This window comes from Fukomys damarensis, unplaced genomic scaffold (assembly GCF_012274545.1).
Source record: "Fukomys damarensis isolate Sample0158 unplaced genomic scaffold, DMR_v1.0_HiC HiC_scaffold_29, whole genome shotgun sequence".
NCBI classification, from domain to species: Eukaryota; Metazoa; Chordata; class Mammalia; order Rodentia; family Bathyergidae; genus Fukomys; species Fukomys damarensis.
The window spans coordinates 10,996,798-11,023,310 of NW_022900941.1; the positions used below are offsets into that span (position 1 = coordinate 10,996,798).

The 26,513-nt window shown below is 38.0% G+C and overlaps 1 protein-coding gene across 2 annotated transcripts in view; it reads left to right on the top strand.

Annotated features, from left to right (window-relative positions):
* Ccdc93 (coiled-coil domain containing 93) overlaps nucleotides 1-26,513 on the top strand; it is a 92,516-nt gene that overhangs the window by 1,737 nt on the left and 64,266 nt on the right. For both annotated transcript variants that reach the window (XM_010623716.3, XM_010623715.1), the window contains exons 2-7: nucleotides 2,992-3,105; nucleotides 4,498-4,592; nucleotides 10,506-10,617; nucleotides 15,673-15,771; nucleotides 16,415-16,471; nucleotides 26,179-26,279. In XM_010623716.3, coding sequence (XP_010622018.1) covers nucleotides 2,992-3,105; nucleotides 4,498-4,592; nucleotides 10,506-10,617; nucleotides 15,673-15,771; nucleotides 16,415-16,471; nucleotides 26,179-26,279 — 578 coding nt within the window. The remainder of the gene's footprint in view (nucleotides 1-2,991; nucleotides 3,106-4,497; nucleotides 4,593-10,505; nucleotides 10,618-15,672; nucleotides 15,772-16,414; nucleotides 16,472-26,178; nucleotides 26,280-26,513) is intronic.

The window sequence follows — 26,513 nt, forward strand, 5'->3', positions numbered from 1 at the left end:
CCCCCCCCCCCGCCCAAGAGTTTAGAACAGTTCCTAGAAGTTTTGGAAACAGTCATGGTGAATATAATCAGATTATTACCAGCCACTCATCAAGCCATCACTAGTCTAGCTAATTCATTAAATTCAAATTTTAAAACCCTTTACTGGATGTTTGTGAAGGATAAAAAGACAACTGGGCTTGGCCTTGCCTTCCAGCTTGTATGAGCTATAAGACTGGGCAATTGAAAATTTATTGGGCCTGGTTTAAGAGCCTGTAGTCATTCATTTATATCAGAATTTCAGTTTTAACTGGGTGCATTAATCACCTTGGTAGCTTTTTATGGCTTCAAGAGAGGATGCTCTTTTATTCCTGTATATTAGTTAGAGGCCCTTTTCCATTTTGATTCATAGTTAATCTGTAAAGGGAATTTTGAGTCAAATATTCCAGCTCCAGTGTCTTGTAAAAAATTCTTTCACAGGTTATATTGCAGAAGTACAGTTCTCTGTTCTGGCGCTGAGTGGATGAGAATCAATGGCCGTGCATTTGGAGGAGGGGCCTGTGGGGCTCTTGAGAAATGAGTTGAGGCCAGAGTAATTCTCCTGTGATGTGTTGTCCTCTTTATGAACGTGTTTTCCTGATAAATGATTGAAAAAGTGAACGATTCTTAGTTTACTACCCAGGAGTTTTAAGAAAACATTTTTATCATCTTATTTTCATTTTCCTTTCCATCTTCATGAATTGTAACTGGCTTTTGTCTTTTCTGAGTCTCTATACTTTTTAGTTGTTTCTCAAGCATCACCGATCTTTTCAGAAGAAAGACAAAGTCTGAATAGTTAATATTACTTGATTTTTTGTGTATTCACTAATAACTAGTGACTGCAATTCTTTAGAACCTTTCATAGGCTAGACCAGAATCTTTTTAAGAGAGAGTGGATGAGTGAAATGTACAGTGGCTCAAGGTTACTTCCCCAAGGTGATTAATACACCCAGTTAAAATTTAAATTCTGAAAAAAATGAATGATTGTGAGCTCTTAAACCAGGCCAAATAAATGTTAAGTCAGTTGTCCTACCTTATAGTTGCATTAGCATGCAACATGCTAATTAATTTTGTATTAATGTGTCCTCCCTTTCCTGACAGTTTTTACTTCAAAATGAATTATCAGTGTCATGACTATGAAAACAACTGCAAATACATGACTAAATTACATATACTTCATATAATACTTGTGCATAATTCCCTGTTTAGTAAGTGTGTCTGTATTAGTCAGTTTTCCTTTTGTTACACACAAAACCTAACACCCACAACTTAAAGCATTTCATGAGATTAACTTTTCACATTTTAAGGGGATTCCATTCATGGTCAGCTGGCTCCAAGACAGAAACATCATGGTGGAAAAGCATTATAAAGCAAAACTACTTAGTTCATGGACTCTGAGGAGAAGAGCAGAAGAAAAGTGCCAGAAAGGGGCAGGAGACCAGAGGTAGACCCCTAAAGCCACACCCCCATGACTTACCCAGACACACCTACCAATCCTCCAGAGAAATCCTGAAGCCAGTCAAGTTGAGACTTCAGCCTAACTACTACAGTATTTTTTGAGCCAGATGTTTAGGTCCAGTGAAGTAAATACATATGTATAATATATAAATTCTCTAATACGTGAGCTGATAGTTCAGTCAGTAAGACAGGTGTGTATATAATACCTTATATACTACTCAGAAGAGGTTAATACTTCATTGTATGAATGACATTGGCAGTACATAAAATAGAAATGCAGAAATGAACATTTCAGCTAGATTTGTAAGGGGTGGCGTCTAATAAGAGGTAAAATTTGACAGTGATTTCTAGATGGTTAGAAAACATCAAGGAAAGGGGAATGGTGTGTAGTGAAGAATGAGCAGTGCTTGATTGGCCAGAAACCATAGTCAGATTGTTTGGTTGACAAATAAAGAATGAAGCTGAAAAGATTGGTTGCAACCAAATATCTGACTGCCAAACCAAGAAATTTGGAGTTTATTTTATAGACAGTATATTATGCATTGTGGTGAGGGCTGGGGTATGGATTAAAGAGGGACAATGAAAGCTTTAGGAAAGAGTAAGACAAAAAAGATTGAGAGGCAGTTGTAAGTCACAGTGTAAAATGTGAATAAAAAGGGAGGATATATGTGAGATGCACAGCAAAAGAAGATTTAGCAGGTGTTATGTGAGGGAATAATCAGAGATGAGCATGAAAATTTGAATGATCATACTTTGGTGTTTTACATAGAAAAGTGACTTTTAAATTTTTTTACAATAATGGAAGACAGGAAAGGCAGTTCATGAAATTAATGATAGTTGCAAAAAATTTGAATATTTAGATGAATCTAAGTAGTAGATAAACACCTGAGGTGAAGAGAATATAAATTAAGAATTTCAAATCCAATCCAAATTTACATATATTAGATGAATTCATTATTTTTAAGGTAGTCCTATTATGTGGCAATAATTCTTCCTTAATATGTCTGTGTTGAAAGCCTTCCTTATATTTTCTTTAGAGAGCCAAAAGGATAAATGTAGAGAGAGATACATACATGAATTTTCTCCTTTGCTCCTTTCTTGTCAATAACTTCCCAGACCAGGATGAGTATACTTTAAAACCCACATAACTTGTTCCTGTCTTTAAAGAGCTTATAATGTAGTTGAGAAGCCTTTTACATAGACCATGTATTACAGAAAAGGCAGATGATGTGCTCTGAATGTTCTTTTTACCTGGATTCCTTTAACGTGGTGAACTTCTCCTCTCAGCTATGATAGTTAACAGCTCATTGAAAATGGGGACCTCATTTTCTGGAATTCTGGCAACAATAGCCACATGATTCTGTGGATGCATGCTGAGTTTCACAGAAAATCTGGTACCATGAATGAGCTGTTGTCACCTTCTCCTTGGCAATGAGATTGTGGCATCTTCAGTATAGACTTGGTTTTCCTTTATTCAAGATAACTTTTACAGCCACACTTGTGATTTTTGTTTTAGGTAGAAACAAGAGAAGATGAAGAACAAAATGTCAAGTTGACTGAAATTCTGGAACTCTTGGTTGCAGCTGGATATTTCAGGGCAAGAATTAAAGGCTTGTCACCTTTTGACAAGGTAAGTGGAAAGTTTACCACCAGACTATTAATCCTGAGGATGTCACAGTTAACCATGGCAGGGAAAGGAGGAAGAGACTGTTTTTACTTCTTCCATTTCCATGTTAACATTCTAATGCAGATTCATCATGGAAATATTCTTATTTCTTATTTAGAGAAATTAAGGGTTAGCCAGTAGATATGATTAAATTACTGTGCATCAAGTTTTAAAAAATGCAACAAGGAAAAGAAATAGTTTCTTCATTCAAGGAACTTACAGGTTGGGTAGGGTTATAAAATTCACGTTAGAAAGTAATCTGAGTTAATAGCTATTCCAAGTCACCATGCTCACAGTTGACATGTATTTTATTGATGGCAAGTGCTCTGCATTTGGAGGAGGAAGAAGTCACTGTTGAATGGAGTGTTTTAATTTAGCAGAACTATGAATGATTATAGTGTGTATGGTATAATAATGGATGTTAAGAGACAGATATGAAACAATATCCCTGGATGGAAAGAGCACCAATTTTGTAGAGTACAGAAGAGAGACAGGTAAACTAACATGCATAAAATGAATGGCATGATACAATAAATAGCAGGTGAGGAATCCTGTACTGAGTAATTCAGGAACAAGAGCAGGTCACAGTCCTGGCTGCACACAATAACATAACCACTGGGGTTATTTTGTAATATGTGTCCAGACCTAACCCATTTAACTTCTAAGCTAGATTTGGGCTGAGGCCTTGGAATCTGTATTATATTGGATATAACACATGAGTCTAAAAACATAGCCGGAGATAAACTTCATTGTTCCTTCCTAATATCAAGCTGTGTTTGAAAAATATTTTATTTTGGAGTGGCTTTTTGGCCTCAGACTTACTTGCAACTCAGAAAAATCTTGTAAACAAAGTAGAGCAGGAATTCTCACCTTTGTTAGATAGATGAGAATAATATATGTGGAAATTAAGCAATGAGGCAAAAAATGTCAACCTTGCAGCACTTATGTCTGATCTATAAAACAGTTCGTCTGGAGACTGACACTTGTCTGACACTGGGTTAAGAAAATCTCTCAACTGAGATTTAATGTCTGACGCCTTTAGTGTAAAGAGAATCTGTAGATAATGCATTCATTTAATAATAAAAGTCAGCTTTTTGGCCACATCAGTATTTCAAGTGCTCAATCATGCTGAGTATTGTGGCTGATACTATGGCTGATATTGGACAGCACAGGTATAGAACATTTCTGTCATTGCAGAAAGTTTTATTTGACTGCTATCTTAGATTAATTGAATGTAAGGAGTACATTTTTTTCTCTGTGAAGACATGATTTTGTGTGTTTACTGAGAACTGTTACCTTTTACTTCTGTTTTCCTTGAACTAGAAAGAAAACACATATTTTCTTTGTTTCCTACAGGTAGTAGGAGGAATGACTTGGTGTATCACCACTTGTACCTTTGATATAGATGTTGATTTGCTCTTTCAAGAAAACTCTACAATAGGTCAAAAAATGTAAGTTATTTGGGTTTGTAGTAGAAGAAACTAATGGATTAGAGGGAGACTTTTTGGGGCTGGGTAATTATGTGTTTATATTCACATTCTTTTTCATTTCTCATGTTATACTGTATGTATTTATTCTTAATATAAATTCTTAAATGCTTCCATGTGGATTGTTTCCAACAGTTTTAGCCCCAGATTAGTTATTCTTCACCATGTAGCACATCTCAGTATATTTTGTTTTGTTTTTTTTCATTGATGTTACTGTTTATTTGCTAAGTAATCAAACTAAGCCAAGGAAAATACAAGTAAGTTAGAAAATCCTATAGAGAACATTCATAAGTGTGTTCCAGAATTATACATAATTTTTCAAAACAAAATATCCATACCATTAGCGTCTTTGTAAAAATGTAATTAAAAGAAGAGCAGGCAAGTAAATCTCACTTCTTAGTTTCTTGATGAACTGACCCTTTTCCATTTTGTTATGGTTATCTGTGGCAATATTTCTTGTCCTGAAGTCTACTTGTCTGATATTAACATAGCTACTGCAGCTTTCTTTTAATATTTCATGGTATAATGTTTCCATTCTTGAACTAAAATTTTTCTTCATTGTCTAAACATTGGTTTCTTTAGACATCGTCTAGTGAACTCTTCCCTTTTTACACAATCTGATAATCTCTCTTAGTTGGTATGTTTAAGATGATATTTAATGTACTTACAATATGGTTTACTTTAAAAATCTCTCTTCCTGCTAGTTGTTTTCTATTTTGTTCCATTTTTTCTTTGTTCCTTTATTTTTCCTTTTTCTGCATTGATTAAGTATTTTTCTGTAGCCTATTCTATCTTTTCTCTTGGCTCTTAATTATCCTTCTTTTTAAAAATCTAGCTGCTTCCTAATAATAAATATTTATAACATGTATTTTTTATTTATCAGCCTATGTTTCAATAATGCACTACTTCACAAGTGTAAGACCTATATAACATTACACTGCCAATTCCTCCTTTTTCTCCTTTGTACTATATGTTTATTTTTTAAATGTGTTATAAAGTTTGCAGTACAATTCTGTTTTTGCTTTAGGTCATGGATCAGCAAGCTTTTTCCAGATAGTAAATATTTTAAGCTTGTCTCTGGTCTCTGTCACAGCCATTCAACTCTGCTATTGTAGTGCAAAAGTAGCCATACGTAAACATAGATACACAGAGGAGCACAGCTATGGGGAACTAACTTTTGAGTGTCTCCTAGATGCCAGAAGCTGTGCTAGATGCTTCACATATTTTATTTTTTAATTTTCATTGCAACAGACATTGTTCTAGTTTTATAGATGGAACTGAAGCTGACAAAGGCCAAAGTCACACAGTTAGAGTACAGGCTGTTGATGATTGTGTTTGTTGATCACAATTTCCGTTGACCTTGTAATTCACCTTTTTCCAAGATACTAATCTGGGTGGAAATATATTATGAGGAGGAAAGGAGAATCTTTCCCTCTCTGTTGCCTTTGTTGTGTTAGGCAGAGCCTCATTTTACCTACCTTCGAGAGCGGGTGACATGGGCTCCTGGTGAGGGGTTTCACCTGAGGGTACCTTGAACAATCTTGTGGTTCAGCAGGGACTTGCCCATTTTATTAAATCATTCAAGATACCCATTTTTGCTCTGATACCTGCCAGTAGGCACCCCTGACCTTGGTTAGGCCACTCCTACCGTGGGCCTCAGTTCTTTTATCTGTAAGTGAGATTTGTGAGCTCAGATACATATGATTCTATCATTTATTTAATTTTTGAAACATTACCCTCTCACAAGAAAAAACACTTCCAAAAAGATTAAAAGTAGGTTATAAATACACACATGAAGAAATAATAGTGGAAAAGCAGAGTAAAGGAAAAGGAAAAAAATTGGAGACATGAGTAATGGACCCCCCAAATGCTTTGTTTTCCTTGGATGGGCCGGAGATTTGCCTGTAAGCTTTCTGGCAGCCAACAGAAAGAGAAAAATGTGATAAATTTGCCTATTCACAGTTGACTTAAGGAAAATTGGTTCTTGAGAATCAAATTATTAACATTAAGACAAGTGGACATCTCTCAAGGCTATCACTAAAAAGAACATTATTTAGCATAGTGCTCATTAGTGCCCAGCCGTAATGGCTCTGCATTCCTAACGTCTGCCGCTGAGATTGCAGATCTCAATAAGCCACTTGTAGTGAAAGATTCTTCCTGGATGGCAGTGCATGGAGTCCAGGTGTGTGCCTCCCTTCTATCTAGGGGTGGATTTTTGTTCCTTGTTTTTATTTTACAGTGTAAGTGTGATGTCCCTGGAGTTAGAAAAATTCAAATACAACAAAGGGAACAAAACCCAAAGCTGATATCTCTTCATTCTACCCCAGTTTTATTCCCTAGAAAGACACATCTTCAATTGTTCAAAAGTTTTAGATTCTTCACAGTGGTCACTTCTTCATCTCTAGCCACAGATAACATGTGTTTCATTAAAGTCAGATGAGAATGGGAAATTATTGCACCTAAACTCCTCAGAGCATTCTCTTCATCTTCCTCTTGCAATCTTTTATTACTTTTTAAAAATATTGCTGCCTATATAATTTTATTCTACTTAAACTTTTATTTCTTGATCTGTTACCTGTTTTTTTAACTACTTAGAATGTTCTTTTTTTAGTATCTATTTTTCATTCTGCTTCCGTCTATCATAACTTAGCTTCAAAATGATAAGAGAACGTTTATGATTAACTTGTCCATACTTTTCAAGGAAGTTCTAAAATTAAATCTATAATCACTTTAGAATAAGATCTGAGAACTGTGATAGAATCAGAAAAAAAGAAATATAACCTGGGTACTATGGATTCATTGTTGAACAGCCTACCTCATTGAGCTCACACTGTAGTAGCAGGAGGCAGAGTATGAACAGTAATAAGTTATGTGTTGAAGTAATATGTGCAGTGGGAACCCTTAGTGCTAAGAGGAATGTGGAGAGAAATGTTGGGACTCCAGCCTGCCAGTGTTTTCATTTAGTCCCAGGGCTTCCAAGTACTGCTAGGACTGCCCAGATTTAGCAGTAATTTCTGGGAAGTCGATTGAAAAGGATTGTAAACCCTGAGATTACCTACGGTATCTTTCCCTTGGGATACTGATGAAGAAATGAATAGGTTAGCCCTGAGGGGTGTCCAGGGAGAACGCTGCGTGAAGGCAGGAGGCTCAGCTGAATTATCCTAGGGTCTCAACCTCTTGATTTTATTTAAGCTGCTGACTAAATCCAACAATTGGTAAGCCTATGTAAACCAAACGATTTGTAGCCACTAGAGGGAGCACTCCCCCTGCCGAACCAGAATGTAACTAAGCAAAGGCTGTGTTCAGGGGTGGGTGGGTTCTTTGCACAGGTGTCCAGCATGAATAAAGTTAAGACATGCACTGAGTAAAACTCAGAGCTAGCACTGGTACTCATCTTCATTTGATGAGCTTGGAGTTTGAGTAGCAGGGGGAATTAAACACTCATCTCTCCCTCATAAGTTTCAAAGAAATTAAACAAACAGTCATGGGAGTCTGATGGAGATCAAAATAAAAAAATAAAGTTTATTAGAGAAAGCCTCATTGTGTTACCAAGTTTTAATACTCCACCTCCAGAATATCCCATTTGATCTCTGATAGACTTGGACAGTTAGTTTTTCCCACCAGGGCTGGCCACACATTTCATGGCAGAAAAGACATATGTCCCTAAGGCAAGCTCCTCAGAACTTAGTGGGCTCTGGAATGGCTGAGAGCCACATTACAGTTTCCTTCTTCCTCTCAGCTCTTTTGGCCCCACACTCTTCTGTTGAAGAGGAAAGGTGAGGAGGAAGAGATGGAAAATGTTCTCTTCTCTGGCTCTCTCCTGGGAGATGGATGTTCCTTCCCTCTGTGAATATGTGCAGTAGGGTATTAGTCTCCTCCTCCTCCTGTGTTTTAACATATTTGACTACACATGGTCAGTGGGATTGACTCTTGTCCTTGAGGTTTATTCTTCTACCTCTGAAGCTACTTTCCAGATGCCAAACACTGTGTTGTAATATGTGCTTAAGGACCATTCCCTAGGGGTTTGTCTTAGTCACTTTACATTTGTTGGACAAATACCCAATAACTACAACTTAAAGGATGATTGGTTTTTATTTTGACTCACAATTTCAATTCATGATTGGCTTGACTCCAAGGCAGGAACAGAATGGCAGAGTAGCATAGAGGAAGAAAAAGGTGCTTCATACCCTGGCAGTCAAGAAGTGGGGAGTGAGGGTTAAGCTGGGATAGGAGAAATGTCCCAGGGACCCACCCACCTCCAACAAGGTCTCACTTCCTAACAGCACATTTATGAATGAATCCACTGATGAGTATAGCGCCCTCATGATCCATTTACCTTCTTCACACGTGACAATTTGGGAGAAACGGGTTAGATCTAATCCATAACAGGGGCTGTTTATTTTTGCCCCTAGGTCACTTAGCTCCTACTAAGACTGGGGTATGAAACCTGCTAAGGGGAAATGAGTAAGAAAAAAATCATAGCTTCTGCATAGGCCTGCATTCTGTGTTGGGGTTCAGGGTACCACTTTCCCGGGAAGGAGTGTTGAACTGCAGCAGAACAAGTGGAGATTTCTTTGAACAAGGAACTCTTTTGGGAAACCTAAAGCTTGTTGAATTTGAAGTACCTGCTAAGAAATAAGTGACCCTTTGTTACCAGGGCCTTCATTCATGAGGAGTTAGTCCTGTACTTGTAAACAAGATCATAGTCACTGCTAAAACTCTTTTGGGAAACCTAAAGCTTGTTGAATTTGAAGTATCTGCTAAGAAATAAGTGACCCTTTGTTACCAGGGCCTTCATTCATGAGGAGTTAGTCCTGTACTTGTAAACAAGATCATAGTCACTGCTGTGACCAGCTAAGAATTTTTTTTAAAGGCTTTTGGGTGTGCATATGACAGAAATGAGCCAGAAGTCTCTATTTCTCTGTAGGGCTCCACAAGGCAATGCCTGGTGACTATTTTTAAAGGTCCCTGGTCTTCATGGCATGTTTTGGGTATTACAGACTCACTAAATAACCATTTTTGTTTTCTTCTTGAACTGATACAATTAAAATATAAGAAATAATCATACAAGGGCTGGGGATTTGGCTCAGTGGTTCTGCCTCCTGCCTTGCAAGCACAAGGACCTGCGTTTGATCCCTGGTACCAAAAAAAAAAAAAAAGAAAAGAAATAATCATACAGAGATCAGATACCTGCTGATTAGAGAAAGGCATTAAGCTTTAATGTAATAGACTTGCACACAAGACCCTCCTTTCTTTTCTACCATAAAACTATCCCACCCAGGCTCAGCTGAGAAACCCCCTCTGCAGAGCAAAAAATTTTCCCTTTCTGTGGAAATAATTCTCCAAAATCTATGACTGACTTTAGAATACCAAAAAACAAATAAACAAACAAAAAAGGCTATTACTAATTTTAAAATACTTTTGTACCAAATTACAAAAAGTGTAGGTCATTAAAATGAAATGTAGGGCCTGGGATGTAGCCCAGCATTTCACTACCTGTCTGGCAAGTGTGAGGCCTGAGTTTGATTCCTGGTACCAAAAAAGAGAAATGAAATGAAATGTAAAAGAGTATAGAACACTGGTAAGGCTATTAAAGTACTGCTGCTTCAACATCACTGTCATTCCTTAAAGAAAGAAAATATTCTAACATTGAAAAAATAGGAAGAAAAACATTTATGTGAATGATGAAATAAATTTTGTGACCTTAGGTTCAAATGTAAATTGTGCTACTTTTTCTTGTTTTGCATTCAGCCAGGAGAAATTTGGTCATGGTCTGGCTCTTGCCCTTGCACTGTGAAGCCCAAGTTCTTCTGGGATGCTTCCCAGAATTTAGAGACGCACTGTGTTTTCACTCTATGCTTGTTTTTCTCTGGACAGAGCTCTATCAGAAAAGATTGTCTCAGTCCTTCCAAGGATGAAATGTCCTCACCAGCTGGAACCCCACCAGATCCAAGGGATGGATTTTATTCACATATTTCCTGTTGTGCAGGTGAGATCTTCTGTGTGATTTCTTGTCCTCTGAACATCCAAGTTCCTATAATAGCTCTAGTTCTTGGATCATCTGGCCTGGATCCTGGATTTAATGGGTGTGGAATGTATCTGTCGAGTCAGAATGTGATGGTGTTTCCTGTCACTGTTCTCAGAAGGCTTCCAGTGCTCCATATACCTTAGTTCAGTGGTAGAGAACCAATGGCACACGTTATTGTTTTTTTTTAAGACAGAAGGTGTCGATGTGTAAGTTTTTTCTGAATTTAAATCCTCAGTGTTCAGCTATAATCACAATATTGGCACTTTGCAATAAATAAGTGGATTTGGGGTGTGTTACAGTTTGGGCACTGTCTAAAACAGTTTTCCATCACTGCTCTAGTTTTACACTGTTAATTGTTCTGATCTTTCAGTGTTTCCGTCAATCATTTTTACTGTTTTGTAGGTAAAGGTAAAACTACAGAGCCCTGCTCTGACCTCTTCCACTTTACTGTCAGCTTCAGTTCATTCTTTGCTTTTCTTTGTTCTTGTATTTTAGCCCTTTGTTCCAGGTTTCCCCATACTTATGCTTCCTTTTGCCCATAAGCTTTTGCAAAGCCTAATTCCTTGGGCTGGAATATTCTTATGTGCTTAATTCTGTTCATCCTTCAAATTTTGCTTCTATTAATCCTTTTGAAGAAAGCTTTCTTGGACTCCCTAATCTGAACCAGCTTCCTTTGCTTTATCTCTCATGTAACCACATTCCCTTCTTTCACAGGAATCTTCCTTCCTGGAGTTTATGACCATATATATACATACATACATACATACATATATCATACATATGTATATACATATAATCACTCATATATGTATATATATATAATCATACACACACACATATATATATGTATGTATGTATGTATGATTATTTATCTATCTCTCCCATCAGACAGCTAAGCTTCACGAGGGCAGGCACCATGGTTGTCTTGCTTACTTTGTCCCCAGTAGCTATCAGTGTGCCTGGAAATTTACAGGCACTTAGTGCTTGTTTGATTGTTAAATGTCTCCTGGGAGACTTCAGTCTGGCCAGCTTTTACCCAAGACTTTGATTAAGTGGCCTCTGCTGTCCAGCTTCCTGTATTCTGTGTAGTTCTTGTTTCCTACGCACCTGAAAAAGAGGAACTTATGTTTGTTTCCTGCTGTGTGAACAGTACTTTGTGTCTGATCCTGATAGTGTTGTTTTAAACATCTGTTATAATTCCAGTCCTACTTTAGAGGAAAGTGAGACTCAGGGTGATCAGTTTGCTAAGGTTGGAGAACTAACTAGTGTATGTACAAGTAAAGATTCCTGTCTGAACACTGTCTCTTATTCCAGTCTTACGCCTTTCCCACTACACCACTCCTACAGCCACTGTCTAGAAGGTAGCTGGACAGCACTTGCTAAAATGTCTTCCAGTTTTGAAGTAGGATTAGGTGGTATAGCGGTTAAGGGCACAGACTTTGGAGACTCGCTAGGTTTAAACTTTGCCCCTGAAGCTGGTTGTGATATACACCTCTAATTCCAGCAGTCTGGGAAGCTGAACCAAGCAGGCAGATCAGAAGTTTGAGACCTTGTCTCAGAATAAAAAAATAAATTAGTAAAGAGCTGAAGATATAGCTCATTGTGAAGGCTCTGAGTTCAATCCTTATTTGGCAACATGAAACAAAATAACTTTGCGTCTGTCACTTTCTATCTGTATGATCTTTAATACCTTAACTTTCCATCTGACAGGATGAGAAGTAAATTAGTATGTATAAAGTATTTAGATGAAAGACTGGCACATGTTATTGGTAATAAGTGATTTAGAGACATAAAATACTGGCTTGTGTTGTCATCTGTTCAGTCTTCCTCTGCACTAGATTTCAGATAAAATGCCCTGAATTTTGTAAATTTATAAGTGAAATTTGTAAATTTGAGGTTGAGAGTTGAGCTCAGAATTTGATTTATATATTTGTTAAACTTTGTCTGATGAAAGGAAAATGGTATCTTATCTTTTTTCTGAAAATAGACCCAATGTTGATGATTGCTGTAAACTGTAGTACTGTCACACCGAAAACTTGTTACCTGTCTCCCAAAGCTTGGCTCTTTTAGAGGTTAAACCTTATTCCATCCTATGTTAGAAATTTGGGGGGCAAAAAACTCTAGACCTGACATGATCTTCTGCAGTCAGTTTGGACATTTTGAGGGTTTGTGAATGTCTCATGTTGTAAGTGGAATATTGAAAAGTTCCTGTCTAGACAGGAAAACCTAGACTAGTGGTTACCAGACTTTTTGATTTTATGAACCTATAAAATTATAAAGCAAAAATTGTAGATTGACCTAGGGTTTGCATTTAGCCAGACAAGAATTTTTGGTGGGGGGGGTACCAGGGATTGAACTTCAGACCTTGTGCTGTGGGGCAAGCGGTGAAACCTCTGAGCTAAACCCCTGTCCCTGGCAAGATTATTTTTAAAAGTAACTACAATCTTGTTTTTCCTATCATTTTCTGTATCGTTCCAGCTTTAGAATATGTGCTGCTGAAGTGAGCACTCCTATCATTTTCAAAAAGAAAGGCCATTTAACTCCCAGTCACAGACAAGAGGACAGTCCTTCAAATTGAATATATTTAGCATTATGGCACACATGCCTCAAGGATTTTCCTTTGTTTCAGGTACTAGTAAAGACAAGTTATAGACCAACAGTTGGGAACAGTCAATCTAGCTGTCTCAAGTAATTCTGGAGGCTCACCAGCCATGTTCATAGTGTTTGGCAAAGTTGGAGCAGTACTCTGAAAGCCAGCTGAGAAAAAACAAGATCCAACTTCGAAACACTGATAGTTCTAGGGTACATCTTACTTTACTGTGCCAGATGTATGAGTCTCTGAAGGTAAATATTTATTTCAAGCACTAGGAGACCTATGGCAGATCTTGACTGCACAAGATGATCCTGTTACAGCCCTTCCCACTGTAGCTCCCTAAGAGAATCCTGGGATTCAGCAGACTTTCCCTGCCTTACTTCACACTTTAGGACCACATATAGAAATAACTCAGAGTAGATCCAGGACTAAGACATGAGAAGCTAGAAACAAGGTTTTCTTGTCCAAAACTGAGTATGGTGGGAGTATGGATGAACACTCCAGTTGTTTTGGGTATGCTCTGATCCTCCTCTGCTTTCAGTCAGTTCCTGAAGTCATTGTTTGGAGGAGGAGTGGGGTAGAGTAGTAGAAATAAACGGAAGGTACAGAGGAACATTTCTCACATAGTTATCAGCAGCCATTCCTGTCCTGGGCACCCTTTTCCTAAGCATGTTCTTTGCTTGAGCTGGATGCCCTTTGGACAAGCCTTTCTTCTTGTGTCTGTTTTCACCTAAGCAGCTAGACCTCATCAGGAGTGAGTGCACTTGATAAAAACACAGCTACTACCCCAAAACTATTTTGGGGTTGGAGTCCTTTTTCTGGAAAAGAAACAGCAACCCTGACAAATGGCTTTCTCCTCTGTTTTGTCCTTCAGTAACAAAGGGAATAGAGAGCAGGGAGAAGCACAGGTTTTTTCCTGCACTGTACACTCCTTTCTGCAGTCTTACCTTCAGTTCCAGGATCTTCACATGTTATGGATATGCACACATGCTTGTATGTCTATATGTGTATAGTAGTCAGCAGGACTGGGCGAGGGAATACATTAAATATAGGACACGTAATTTATAAGGTTATTTATGATAATTACCCAAAGAGTCAAATGCAAGGAGTGCAAGAGATTAACCACACATGAAGCCCAAAACATTCAGCTGAGTACCTGAATCCCAGCAGTTTCCCACACAGGTCCAGCTAAAGGCTTAGAGTCCAAGGCAATGTCCTCCTGGAGTCCAGCCAGTGCCCTAGAGCCCATGGCAATGTCTCATGCTTGTCTGTATTGAGGATCTGCACCTGGAAGGCTCAAAGGCCAATGGTGGAAGCCAGAAAATCTATCTTATGAGATGAAGGATCTGAGCCACCACGCTGAGGGCTCCACAGTGGAGCCAGGAAGTGATGCTCATGGTAAAGGTTAGAGCTCCTCTGATAAAAGCAGCAGCCATTCCCAGTAACAGCGAGGTCCTAAGCTCCTTCTCTGATGAAAACAGCCTAGATTGCATCAGGAAAACCATCCGCAGCAAGCTTATAGAAAATCAACAGGCCAAAATCTTCCCTTCCAGTTTTTTTCTGGCTGTTGGCAGCAATCTTCAGGTGGATCCTCCATGCTCAGATCATGCTGATTTAGTTCACCTGAGCATTACAAGTTGACCATTAGTCCACTACAATTTGTATCTGCATGTGTGAGTGTGTTAATTACCTGGAGTTTTAAGTTGGGTAAAAAAAGATCACTTGCTTCTAGATAGCAACCCAGTAAAGCCAAAAAAGAGCTTCCCAGCTTTGTAGCTACAGAAGAATGAACAAATTACATAGTCTGTGTGCCTCAGGTTCTGTGAATCTCAGCTAGTATCATCTGCCTAATAATGTCTTGAGGATTAAGAGTATTGTATCAGCAATCCAGTGCCTTGGATTCTTAGTACATACTGTTTTCAAAATCATAATACTGTGGGGATTTTCTTCATTATCAAATGAAAGATTGTATGAGATATTGTCTGTGACTCTCTCCCCTTTCCCTATTCTGTGGTGCAAGTAGCACAGGAAAGAGTTTATGTTAAGAGCTGCCACTAGGGCCAGTGGTTGGATAGATAGCTATATTTTCCCTTATGCTTTAGGTATTTACAAAGCACTCTGTTGTGATTTCACTTGCTCCTACAATAACTCTGTACTATCAGTAATATCAAAGAACAGATACTCCCTTTACAGAGAGGCAGACTAAAGCCTAAGGATGTGAATGAAGTACAACTTCAGAACACCTATGCAGCTACTCAGCAGTGGTCCAACTGGGCCTTAACATCTCAGGTTCCCTGCCAACTGCTTTTTTGTTAGGATAACTGTATGGATCTCTGTTCAGAAGACGTATTATCTCTGAGCAGGCCTTTGCCACAGTGAGATTTCATTCCTGTTGACTTACATTTCCTTACTTCTTTTTCCAGTGGCTGGTGAAACGAGCTATAGAAACAAGAGAAGAGATGGGTGACTATATCCGTTCCTACTCTATATCCCAATTCCAGAAAACCTACAGTCTCCCTGAGGTCAGTATTATGCTTTGCTTTTTTGTCCACTGAGAACATGAGTGCACACTTAGAGTCTCCCCAGAAAGGAGGACAATAAGCTTAGTCTGTCCCCTCTTGGTGTCACCCAGCATTGAAGTAGGCCTTGTGCTTCGATAGAAATGCCTGTTTAGATGGTCATAGAGTGTAAAGCCCTAGATTGTGCCATTTTCTTTCTATTAAATTAGAAAAACAAGAGTGTACATTTATGTAAAGTTTTTGAGAGATTACTTGCTGAAGACATTTCTATAGTAATTATTTGCAATAATTAAGCAACAGTAATAATAGCTAAGCACTGTGGACCACTTGCTGCATGCCAACATGTCATATGCCACTGTCCCTTCAAATCGGTGTTACTGTCCACGTTCTGCTGAGATCACTTCCCTTAATGACTACAGTCCATGGCCCTCGATCTTCTTATTGGCAGAATGGATCTGTGCTGAAGGCATCTGCAGATATCCTAGCCTTTTTCCATGGAGAATACAGTATATTCGTTTGTTAGAAATTCAAGATGGCTTGAAGCAACATATTGATGAGTCGGTTTATAAGGAAGATTTTTGAGGGCTCCTATTTTGTTTTAATCTTTATATGGAATTTGTTTAATTCCTGTGTTTTTGCCTTTCAGGATGATGACTTCATAAAGAGAAAAGACAAGGCCATCAAGACAGTTGTCAACCTCTCAGTAAGTTCACTTACTCATATTCTTCTGTCCTGGGACCAGCACTGCAGTCTCGAAAAGCCCTTTGTAACTCGTAGATCAGCTGCTGGGATTGCCCAGGAGCTAAGCTTTGATAGATATTGGAGAAGCCTATACCGTTTCAATGTGCTCACTGTGAGGACACCACTATGTACAGGTAGAATGTGCCATAACCAGTGCCTGAGATCTTGGTTTCGGTTTTGAGGGAGAAATACCCAGATGCAGAGTGCTTCCTCATTTATTGCAGTGGCAGAAGTAAATTTTGAATTACTCCAAAGAGCAGGCGATGAACTGGAAATGATAAATTGATAGTAGTGCTGTACATCTACTCCTACCTTGATTCTGAAGAGACCGAGCAGTTTCTGAATCTTGTGTGGGAACTGTGTAGTGGCTGTTGTCACCATACATGGTACAACTTAATCACTGGGAGTCTATACATCTGCGCTCATTCCCAGATTTTTCCTTTTCTTTTTTTTTTTCTGAGACAGGGCCTCACTTTGTAGTTCAGGCTGGCCTGGAAATGACTATATAGCCCAGGGTAACCTCGAATTTGTAGTGATCCTCTTGCCTCAGTCTCCTGAGTGCAGGGATTACATGCATGCACCATTGTGCCCAGCAAGCTGGTCTTTTTCAAGACACCATGAACTAGAACCAAAGAAACATTGTTAATAGTGCTTGTACTATTTGAATTTCATGCTATTTATGTATCATCTACTCAAAAATAGTATAAGTTAAAATTTTAATCTTAACCGAATAAACTTTATGTTTAAATCTCACTCTGAGTCTTGGATACAGAGTGAGAACATATGGAAATACAAGTATTCAGTCATATAACTCAGAAATCAAAAAGGTTTATATAGCTATTAGACTTCCTATCAGTGAAGTTGGATCTGCCAACTCTCATCTCTATACGTACAAAATAGTTATAGTCCACCACAGATATATTATTTCTTTTTGTCATTTGTAATGGAGTTTTGTTTTTGTTTTTTAATCCGCTTTTGCTTGGTGATGTGACTGCATAGAATTTGAAGAAATATAGCCAGGTATTGTGTCACATGCCTGTAATCTCAGCACATGGGAGGCTGAGGCAGGAGGATTGCCATGAGTTTGAAGACAGCCTGGGATGCATAGTGTGTTCAAGACCAAGTGTTCAGGACCAGCCTGAACTACATAGTGAAACCCTGTCTCAAAATAACAAGCAAAGACTTTGAGGAGACGATGATGGACATAGTCCCCAAACATTATTCTGAATGTTTCTAATACATCTACTTCTCACAGCAAGTCCATGAATTAGTAGTACTTCTTTACAAATGAGTATCCTGAGAATCGCAGTTATCCAAGGTCATGATGGTAATGCTAGAGCCAAGATTCAAACCTGGTTAATCCCTCTGCCATGACCCTCTAAAGCACTGTAGCAGCTGATTAGAAAACAATATGAGAATATTGGAAAAGAGAAAAAAATGTGTGAGTCTCTTCAATTAGAATTTATATATCTTAGTTCATTTTCTTTTTTATGTGTGTTCTTAAAGCACAAGTTTTTAGCAGGAATAATATAGAATTTTTATGGATTGATGGGAGGTTACCTTTGGGTGTTGTTTTCTCATCTACTGAAAACACTTCTCAGAAGCTGTCTTGGATTTCTCAGCTGAGCTCTGTTGCCCTTAATGTTCATCCCTTTCTTTTCTGCCACTTCTGCATGGACTTCCTCAGCTGGTTTGAAATGAGTCCCAGAAGTTTACAGGAAATGCTAAGGCTGTAGTGCATGTGTTGTGAGCCACATTCTGAAATGAACAGCTTTCAGTTTATTTGTTGTATTTGCCCATAATAAAATCCGTCCCTTCTTAGAGGGAAGGAAACCTGTCCTCTTCCTAGGCCTTAGGTTGTGGAGGGTGTTCTCTTCCCCTTCCAGATGGCTTGTAGGTGCTATGTGCCTGCCCTATATTGATAAGTTTAGAATCACAAATTTAAATTGTGAATGAGAAGTTAAGGAATAAAACATGATCAAGATGTCTAGTTTCCAGACCCAGTCTTTTATAAAATATGTACATCAGGGCCGGAGATTTAACTCAGTGACATGGCGCCTGCCTCCTAAGCACAAGGTTTGAAATTTGATCCCCAGTACCAAAAAAACAAGTACAGTAAGTAGCTGCCATGTACTTATTGAGTATCTGGCACCTAATGAGGTTTTTAATTCTCATCAACACTCAGAGAGTTATATGTTATTTCCATTTTCTAAACCAGGAAATTGAAGTGTAGACAGGTTAGTAAATTCCCCGTATACCTTTAGAGCAAGAAAGAGACAACCAAATTTTGATCTACATCTGACTCCCTCACAACATGGCTAGTTTTCCCATTTTCCAGCTCTTCCCCTGATCTCTACTTACTACACATTCCTGTCTCCCATTTGGCATTGCTGCCATATTTCTGGACTCTGACTTATTGTTCGCCTGGGTCCCAGAGACTCATGCACTGACCCATGGTGGTTGGACATCCTTTACCCCCTCCTCAGTTCTCAGGGGCATGTCCCATTCTTCCATTTGCTGATGGGAGAATGAATTCCAGGTGGAGGCTGTCCTGATGCCGTCTTTATCTGTCACCATGATACCACAACACCATGGTGACCTCACCACATGACCTGTTTTTGAGAAATAGATACTAAACATTTAAATGTTAAGTATTTAGCTTATTCTTGCCTTTGGCCATCCTTAAAAACTTGTTCCATTGGGGCCAGGGATTTAGCTCAGTGGTTCTACCTCCTGCCTCGAAAGCGCAAGGACCTGAGTACGATCCCTGACACCAAAAAAAAAAAAAACTGTTCCAGTTCTTTGCATTGCATTTGTCTTTGGCTATGTTCTCCATCCAGTTTTTTGGCACATGATTTTGTTTTGTTTTAAAAGGTTATTTTTGCTGGGCGTGGTGGCACACGCCTGTAATCCCAGCACACAGGGAGGCTGAGGCAGGAGGATTGCTGTGAGTTTGAGACCAGCCTGAGCTCCATAGTGAGTTCCAGGTCAGTCTCACTACAAAGTGAGACCCTGTCTCAAAAAAAAAAAAAAAAAAAAAAAGGTTATTTTTCTGTAGTACTAATACTGAAGTACGATAATGAAATATTAGGAAATGAAATATGAAGATTAAATTAGCTATAATACATACCACCGTTAGTGATAACCACTGATATAATAAGTAGGAAAGAGAGGTAGGGATATCACTGTATAAAAATCATGAAAAAAACAACTTTATACAATATGTTCTGTTTTGTTGCTTGATTGTTTTGCTTAATAATAGATTGAGAATATCTTTCCATGGCCGTAAATGTACAATGTATTTTTTTAGTGGCTGCAGGTTATTTGTTGTAGAGAACTAATTTAATTAGTTTAGCTGGCATCTTTTTTCTTCTGGATCATTATATAGGACATCCTCATAGCAAAATTTTATCTGTTTACTAGGATATATTTCATAAAGTAGAATTGGGTCAAAGGCTATGCTGACAGCTATTAGACCACTTGCCAGATACCCAAGCAGAAAACTGTAGTGAATTTTAATATTTGAGCTTGTCAGTTTGGGTATTCTCTTTGTCTTGGCCTCGTTTGTCTTCTTCCTGGATATTAAATATTTTTGCTTTTGTTTGAATATGTTACTTTCTTCTTCCCGACTCCCCAACCTTTTTTTTTTTTTCCACAAAATAACTGTTTTACAGAAGATCTCTCCTTTGGAAGATGGTAATTGGAGAGTCCATAGCAAATGGAAACTCCCCAGTGTAGTCCTCTCTCACTCTCCTTCAATTTCTCAGTCATATCGTAATCAGCTCATGTGTTTCACTTGTGCTATTGCAGCACTTATTCCCTTTCTGAGCAGTCAGCCCTCCATATCCACGAAGGATGTGTCCTGTGAGTAGTCTTTTACTTGCTCTTAACTTTGGATAAAGATAGAGTACCTATAAAATTTTACCCAAAGCCCCCAAATATTTATATTTTTGTAGTGTTTAGAATTTTATAGAAGGAAAGACAAGAAAGGGAAGGGGGAGAAGGAGAAGGAGAAAAAGAAGGAAAAGGACTTCTTAGAGCTTCCATTTGGAAGGAAATGGTTTGTTGAACTTATTTGATCACTGAAGAGATCAAATTTTAAAAGATCAGATGTAGAATTCCTACTGCAGTGTTATCTTCCATAGGGAATGCTGTGAGGAAGATCTTCATCCAGCATATAAAATGTAGATGTGGTGACAGTAAAACAGTAGCATACATTTTCCTGATAAAAAATACATACATTTATATATAGGTATGTTATAAATATGTATCAATATTCTATAGCTAATAGATAAATATGAATATATATCTTTGCCCCTTCTGTGTGTCAGGTACTGTTAAATATATTGATAAGCTAGTACTCACAATTCTTACACCTATTTTACAGGTGGGTAACCACAGAAGTTAAAGTAACAGAGGCAGGGAAATGTCACCTCCTGAGAGTTGAGTATCATTGACCACTAGAGCTTTTGAATGTAGAATGCCAGATTGACGGCCTGCTCCATTTTCAGTAAAGTAGGTGTCTGGTAATGGTGAGAGCAGTGATCAGGGACTTGCGGCAGACAACTGCTGTGGTGCTGATATTCTACTTCCCTGTACGGCCATTTGAAATGTGGGCTCAGAGGTGTCACCCATGACAGGTGGACCAATTAACCAGACCTGCAAATTGAGATCTGACTCTCATAGTACAGGAGTATTCTACTTTACAAAAGGGTGACCTTAATTGTTTTTAAACCCTACTTGTGTGTCCTTTATTTTTTGCCAAGACAAAAAGAGCAGAGTCCAAGATGAAGAATGTTCTGAATTGAGACATAAAACATTTTACAGAGTGCTTCTGAGTCCCAATTTTGGTATCCTCCTGTCTCTTTTACTGCCTTGGTAACTGTGGGCAAGATTTTTAACTTCTTTGCCTAGACAGGCAGGATACTGTGTTAATGTGTGTAAGAACCAAGTGGGCAGCACATAGAGAGCAGTATACCTGCCTGGCACAATCAACCATTACTGAATGATAGCTATTACCACCATGATCACTGTTAATGACAAAAGAGTAAGTCGATTCTGTATGCCTGTTTTAAAAAGAACATAATCATGTGTAAAGCATGGTGTTTTTTTAATTAACCTCAGACTTGAAGATACTGACATAATTATGTTACCAAATCAATATCTTTATTGGTTTAAAAGAATGCAAAGAATGAAAGACTGGGAATATCCTCCCAGATCTGTTAGTCCATGCTCATTTTACAGATAAGGAAACCGATAACGCTTGTTGAGGGGAACCTCTTTCCCAACTTCATGCGGTTGGTTAATGGCAGAGAGAGGACTACATAACATTGCTGACTGCTGTTGCTTTAAAGAGTTATTTGGCAGTAGTTATCTTACAGTGGCCTAGAAAACTGACATTTAGGTCTTTATTGCTTTATAGACTGTTGTAATGATCCATATGGCTTCTACAAGTAGTAGGAGTCTTGTGAGAGGGCTAGAAGAAATGCCTGATGGGTGGCTAAAATGTTTATGCAGGCAAATTAGTAGAGGAGGAAGCTTCGAAATTAGCAGCCAAGGAACCTATGGCTTAATACTATTGCAGGCCTAATACTGTTTTAGGGATCTGGGACAAATTATTTCACCCCTGCTTCTTTAGTAAAGTAAAAATTATTATTATGTACCTTGTCTCTACTTCACAGTATAGTTATAAAATGCAATCGAGGGCTGGGGATTTAGCTCAGTGGTTCCACCGCCTGCCTCACAAGGGCAAGGTCCCAAGTTTGATTCCCCGCCCCCCTAAAAAAAAATGCCATTGGTTCATGAACTTAATTCTTTCTATGATTCTAGTTGCAAACAGAATTGGATGAGAACCGAATCAAATTTTCCCATAAAGTCAACATTGAACCTAACCATTGAATTTGATTGGTTCTGGTCTAATTTGGTTTTCAACCAGAATCATGGGAAGAATTGAGTTTATGAACTGAGGTATTTCTTTATATGAAGGTTTATACTTTAAAGTAGAAAGTATATAAAAAGCCAACATCGTTGTATGGCAGGATAAAAGGTACTTTTAACTGTTGTTCTCAGTATTCTGTTGTTTTAGAATCAGTCCTTTTTTAGAAGAATCCAATTTCTTGCCTTGGGTCATTGACTCTTTCATTGGTAACTAAGGAAGGTAGCACTTAAGCTCAATTATATAGCATTCCTATAATAGTAGAGCTGTTTATTTATAATAGTAGAGCTATTCAATTTCAGTGAAAATTAAATTACACACAATAACGTCATTATATTTTTCACTTCATATAAGTCTGTCTGTTATTTATAGCTTACCATTCCTGTGAATACCAGGAGAAAACCAGAGAATACTCGCAGCAATTTGTGAGAACAACCTTGTAGCATTGCCTCAGGCCATGTTATTTTTCCCTTTTCCACAGAATTGTTGAGATTTTATAGTGTGGCACAGATTGTTTGAAACTTTTTATAATTAAAAGTAAAATAGTAACACAACCAGAATTATGGGGAGGTGGCAGCACACAATTTTAAGTGGAATAAAATGCCACTATCTGGAGAAAGCTGTTAGTAATGTTTGTCATGGGATTTTCCAAGAACAAGCATCTAGTTCCTTTTTGGCACAACAGCCGCCTGCTCACAGCAAACCTGAGCAAATTTTACTGAGGTATTAATTGACTGCCCACCTAGCAGTAAGGACATTCATTTGGGGTAGAATGACAAAGTAGGTCACCTGGGGAGAAGGCCTGCATTTATTGAGCACCCGCTATATACTTGATAGTATGTATAAATGTGTGTGTGTATAAAATCACTTCAGAATGTGTGCCATACAAAATTGATCTATATTTATATCTACATTTTCTAAAATGTACTCTAGCTGAGCAGTGGCACAAACCTGTTTTCTAGACCCAAGAGGCTAGCAGGGGGATTGCTTGAGCCTAGGATTTCAAGACCAATGTGGATAACATAAGATACATTACTCTAAGTGTTTTTAATCACTCTACTTTTCTGGTATTAGAGTCTAAATGAATTGAAATCTCCTTTGACATACAGACATTTTATTTTTAGGACTCTTAACGTATATGTCTGTGATGGGTAAACTGGCTCATGGCTCTGGATGGTAAAAGGGTCTTGATTATGTAATGACTATTCATTTCAAAGTTTGCATTCAAGAATAAAAAAAAGACTTCAGAGGAGAAATCAAAATCCTTGCTTCACAAGGTGAGAGTTGGTATTATAAAGGTCTCTGTTCTTCCCAAAGTAATCTAAATTTGGTGTGACTAATAAACTACCAACAGTATTTTTTATAGTGAACTTGACAGGCTGATACTGAAATTCATTTGGAAGAGAAAATGTTTAAGGAAATGTTATGGCTTGTGTTTAGATGTCTTCCCAAGCCTCATGCAGTCACAGGTGGGGCTTCTGGAATTGATTCCTAGTGCAATGAAAGGCACTGGATTAAGGGTGTGGGTGCTCTAAGTAGTCTGCATGAACGGGGCAGAAATACACTGTTGAGGGCCCCTCCCTTACTCCCTTGTTGCTTTTGCTACCATGTGGGCACCATGAGCTGTTTCTTCTCTGTGATGTTTCTCTGCCATGTGCCACTCTGCTGTGGAGCTAGCAGTTATGGACTGAAACTTCTACAACCTGTGAGCTAAATAAACCCTTTCCCCTTTAACCTTGGGTGAGGGTATTTTGTCTCAGCAAGGAGAAAAGTAACTAAGACAGGAAATTTGAAAAAAAGAACAGTGGAGAGACAGTATGAGAAAGACAAACAGACATGAAATTCAGTGTTTATGTAGGTACCATTTCAAATCTGTAGTAGGATAGACTTTTAAGTGTTGGGATGTTTTGTTTTGTTTTGTTTTTTGGTACGGGGATCAAACTCAGGCCTTGTATGTACAAGGCAGGTGGCGGAACCACTGAGCTAATTCCCTAGCCCAGTGTTGGATTCTTAATTTTTTGTTCAGAAGAAAAAGTTGGATTTCCACCTTTCACTATAGCAAAAAAAATTTAATAGCTTGAGTCCAAATGTAAATTATAATCTAAACATACACTATAAAAGTAACATGAATGTTTTTTAAACAATCTGTGGATTAAGAAGTGAAGCCAGCTGTGGTAGACCACTGAAGCAGGAGGATCACTTGTTTAAGCCTAGCCTGGGAACTTGGAGACTTGATGAAACCTTGGCTCAAAATAAAACATGAAGGGATGTTGGTGGAAAGGTAGATCAGTGCCAAGGCCCTTGGTTCAATCACCTATACTGCCAAAAATATCTGGGCACTGTAAAGAAAATAATAAAACTGAATATGTAAAAACATTGAAATGTCATAGAACCAAAACTTACCAAATTGAAAGTTGATAGACTTTAATATTTGGGTGAAGATATTTGTTACAGAAGGAGTAGTAGTGAAAGAAACAATACTCAGATTATAAAACATGTTTACAGATCAGTAAGAAAATGACAAGTTAATTAGCAGAAGAACAGCATATGAGTAGATAAGTGGCGATAAAAAGACTCCCAGGTTCACTAATTTAAAGAGTGAAAATCAAAATACTGAAGTAGTTTTTACTTATAAGACATGTAAAAGTTAAAAGTTTATAAATGTTTGCTATTGCCAAAGGTATGGTTAACAAATTGCTAGGCACTTAAATCAATACAGTTTGTGTCTTTGTTTGGCTCAGCTTGGTAGATAAACACCTTTCCCTTTGAACCAGTGAGTTTATTTCTAAGTTTCTGTGTTACTGATTTACTTCCACAAAAGTACAAGCATTGTTTATAATTAAAAACTTGAATGTTACCTAACTGAGCTTCAGTAGGTTATGTAAACTAGGCAATATCTATTTTAAGGAATATTACATCTAGCTTAAAAGAGTGAAGTGGATTTGTGTGTTTATTTCATGCAAATATCACCCACCAATATATGTTGTTGAAAATATAGTAAGTTATAGAACTATACACTGATTATATTTCCCCTTATATAGGAAAAGCTATCTAAAAATGTATGTTATATATCTATAATTATGTAAATATACAAAGGTTTGGAAGGCTGTGCACCTATCAGACAGACAGATAATCGTGTCTGTGAAGAGAAGTTAGATTTAGGGAAAAAGAAGGCATGGCAGGACTTTTAAAAAAAATTGCATCCTTCATACTGTTTGAAATTTTAACAGGAATATATCCACTTATAAAATTATGTAACTTAAAACAAATTCAGAGTACCCCAAAAAGATAAGAGTGATTGCTTTCTGGGTTTTGTTCCATCATTTTTATTTATGCAACAGTAAAAAGACACTGACTTTTCATATCTGTTAATGATGTAGAAGGGTACATAGCAAACACAGTATTAACTTTTTGGGCAGGGTTGTTGATTCATAAATTTATGCACTTGAATCTCTGTCATTGACCACTGGTCATTGTAATAACTTAAATGATTAAGTGAAGGTCCCTCTCTTTTCTGTTTCTCCACTAACATGCTGTGTAAGCATAAACAGATCATCTCAAATAACCAGAAGTGCAATTCATGGTCTTACCCAGGCTTTCACAAGCCTTCTGTCTCTGCCTCCTGTAGAAGAAATTTCCTAAAGGCAGTTCTATCTGGGAAAGACTTGTGGCCCTGCCTGGCTGTTTAGGAGAGCCTTCTTACACTCAGTAACTTGTCTGCTTCACTCACTTAGGATGTTTATAAGCCCCGTCGGAAGTACAAACGTCAAGAGGGAGCCGAGGAGCTACTTGATGAAGAATCTCGAATCCATTCTACGCTTTTGGAATATGGCAGGTAATAAATAAGGCCCAGTCTAAGTGTTTGTTTGATAAAAGAAAAGCTGATATAAATTGCTTCATTTGGATTAACTGGCTTCTATCTGACCAAGTTTATTATTTTATCCCTGAGATGTCCAGCATCAGTGACTTTTTCTCTGATATTAGCAAAGTTTGTGTGGCTTGCGCTTGCAGTTGTCCTCTGGAAATGTGTTTATAACTGTGGCTCTGGCCCTGCCCTTCTGGGGCATTT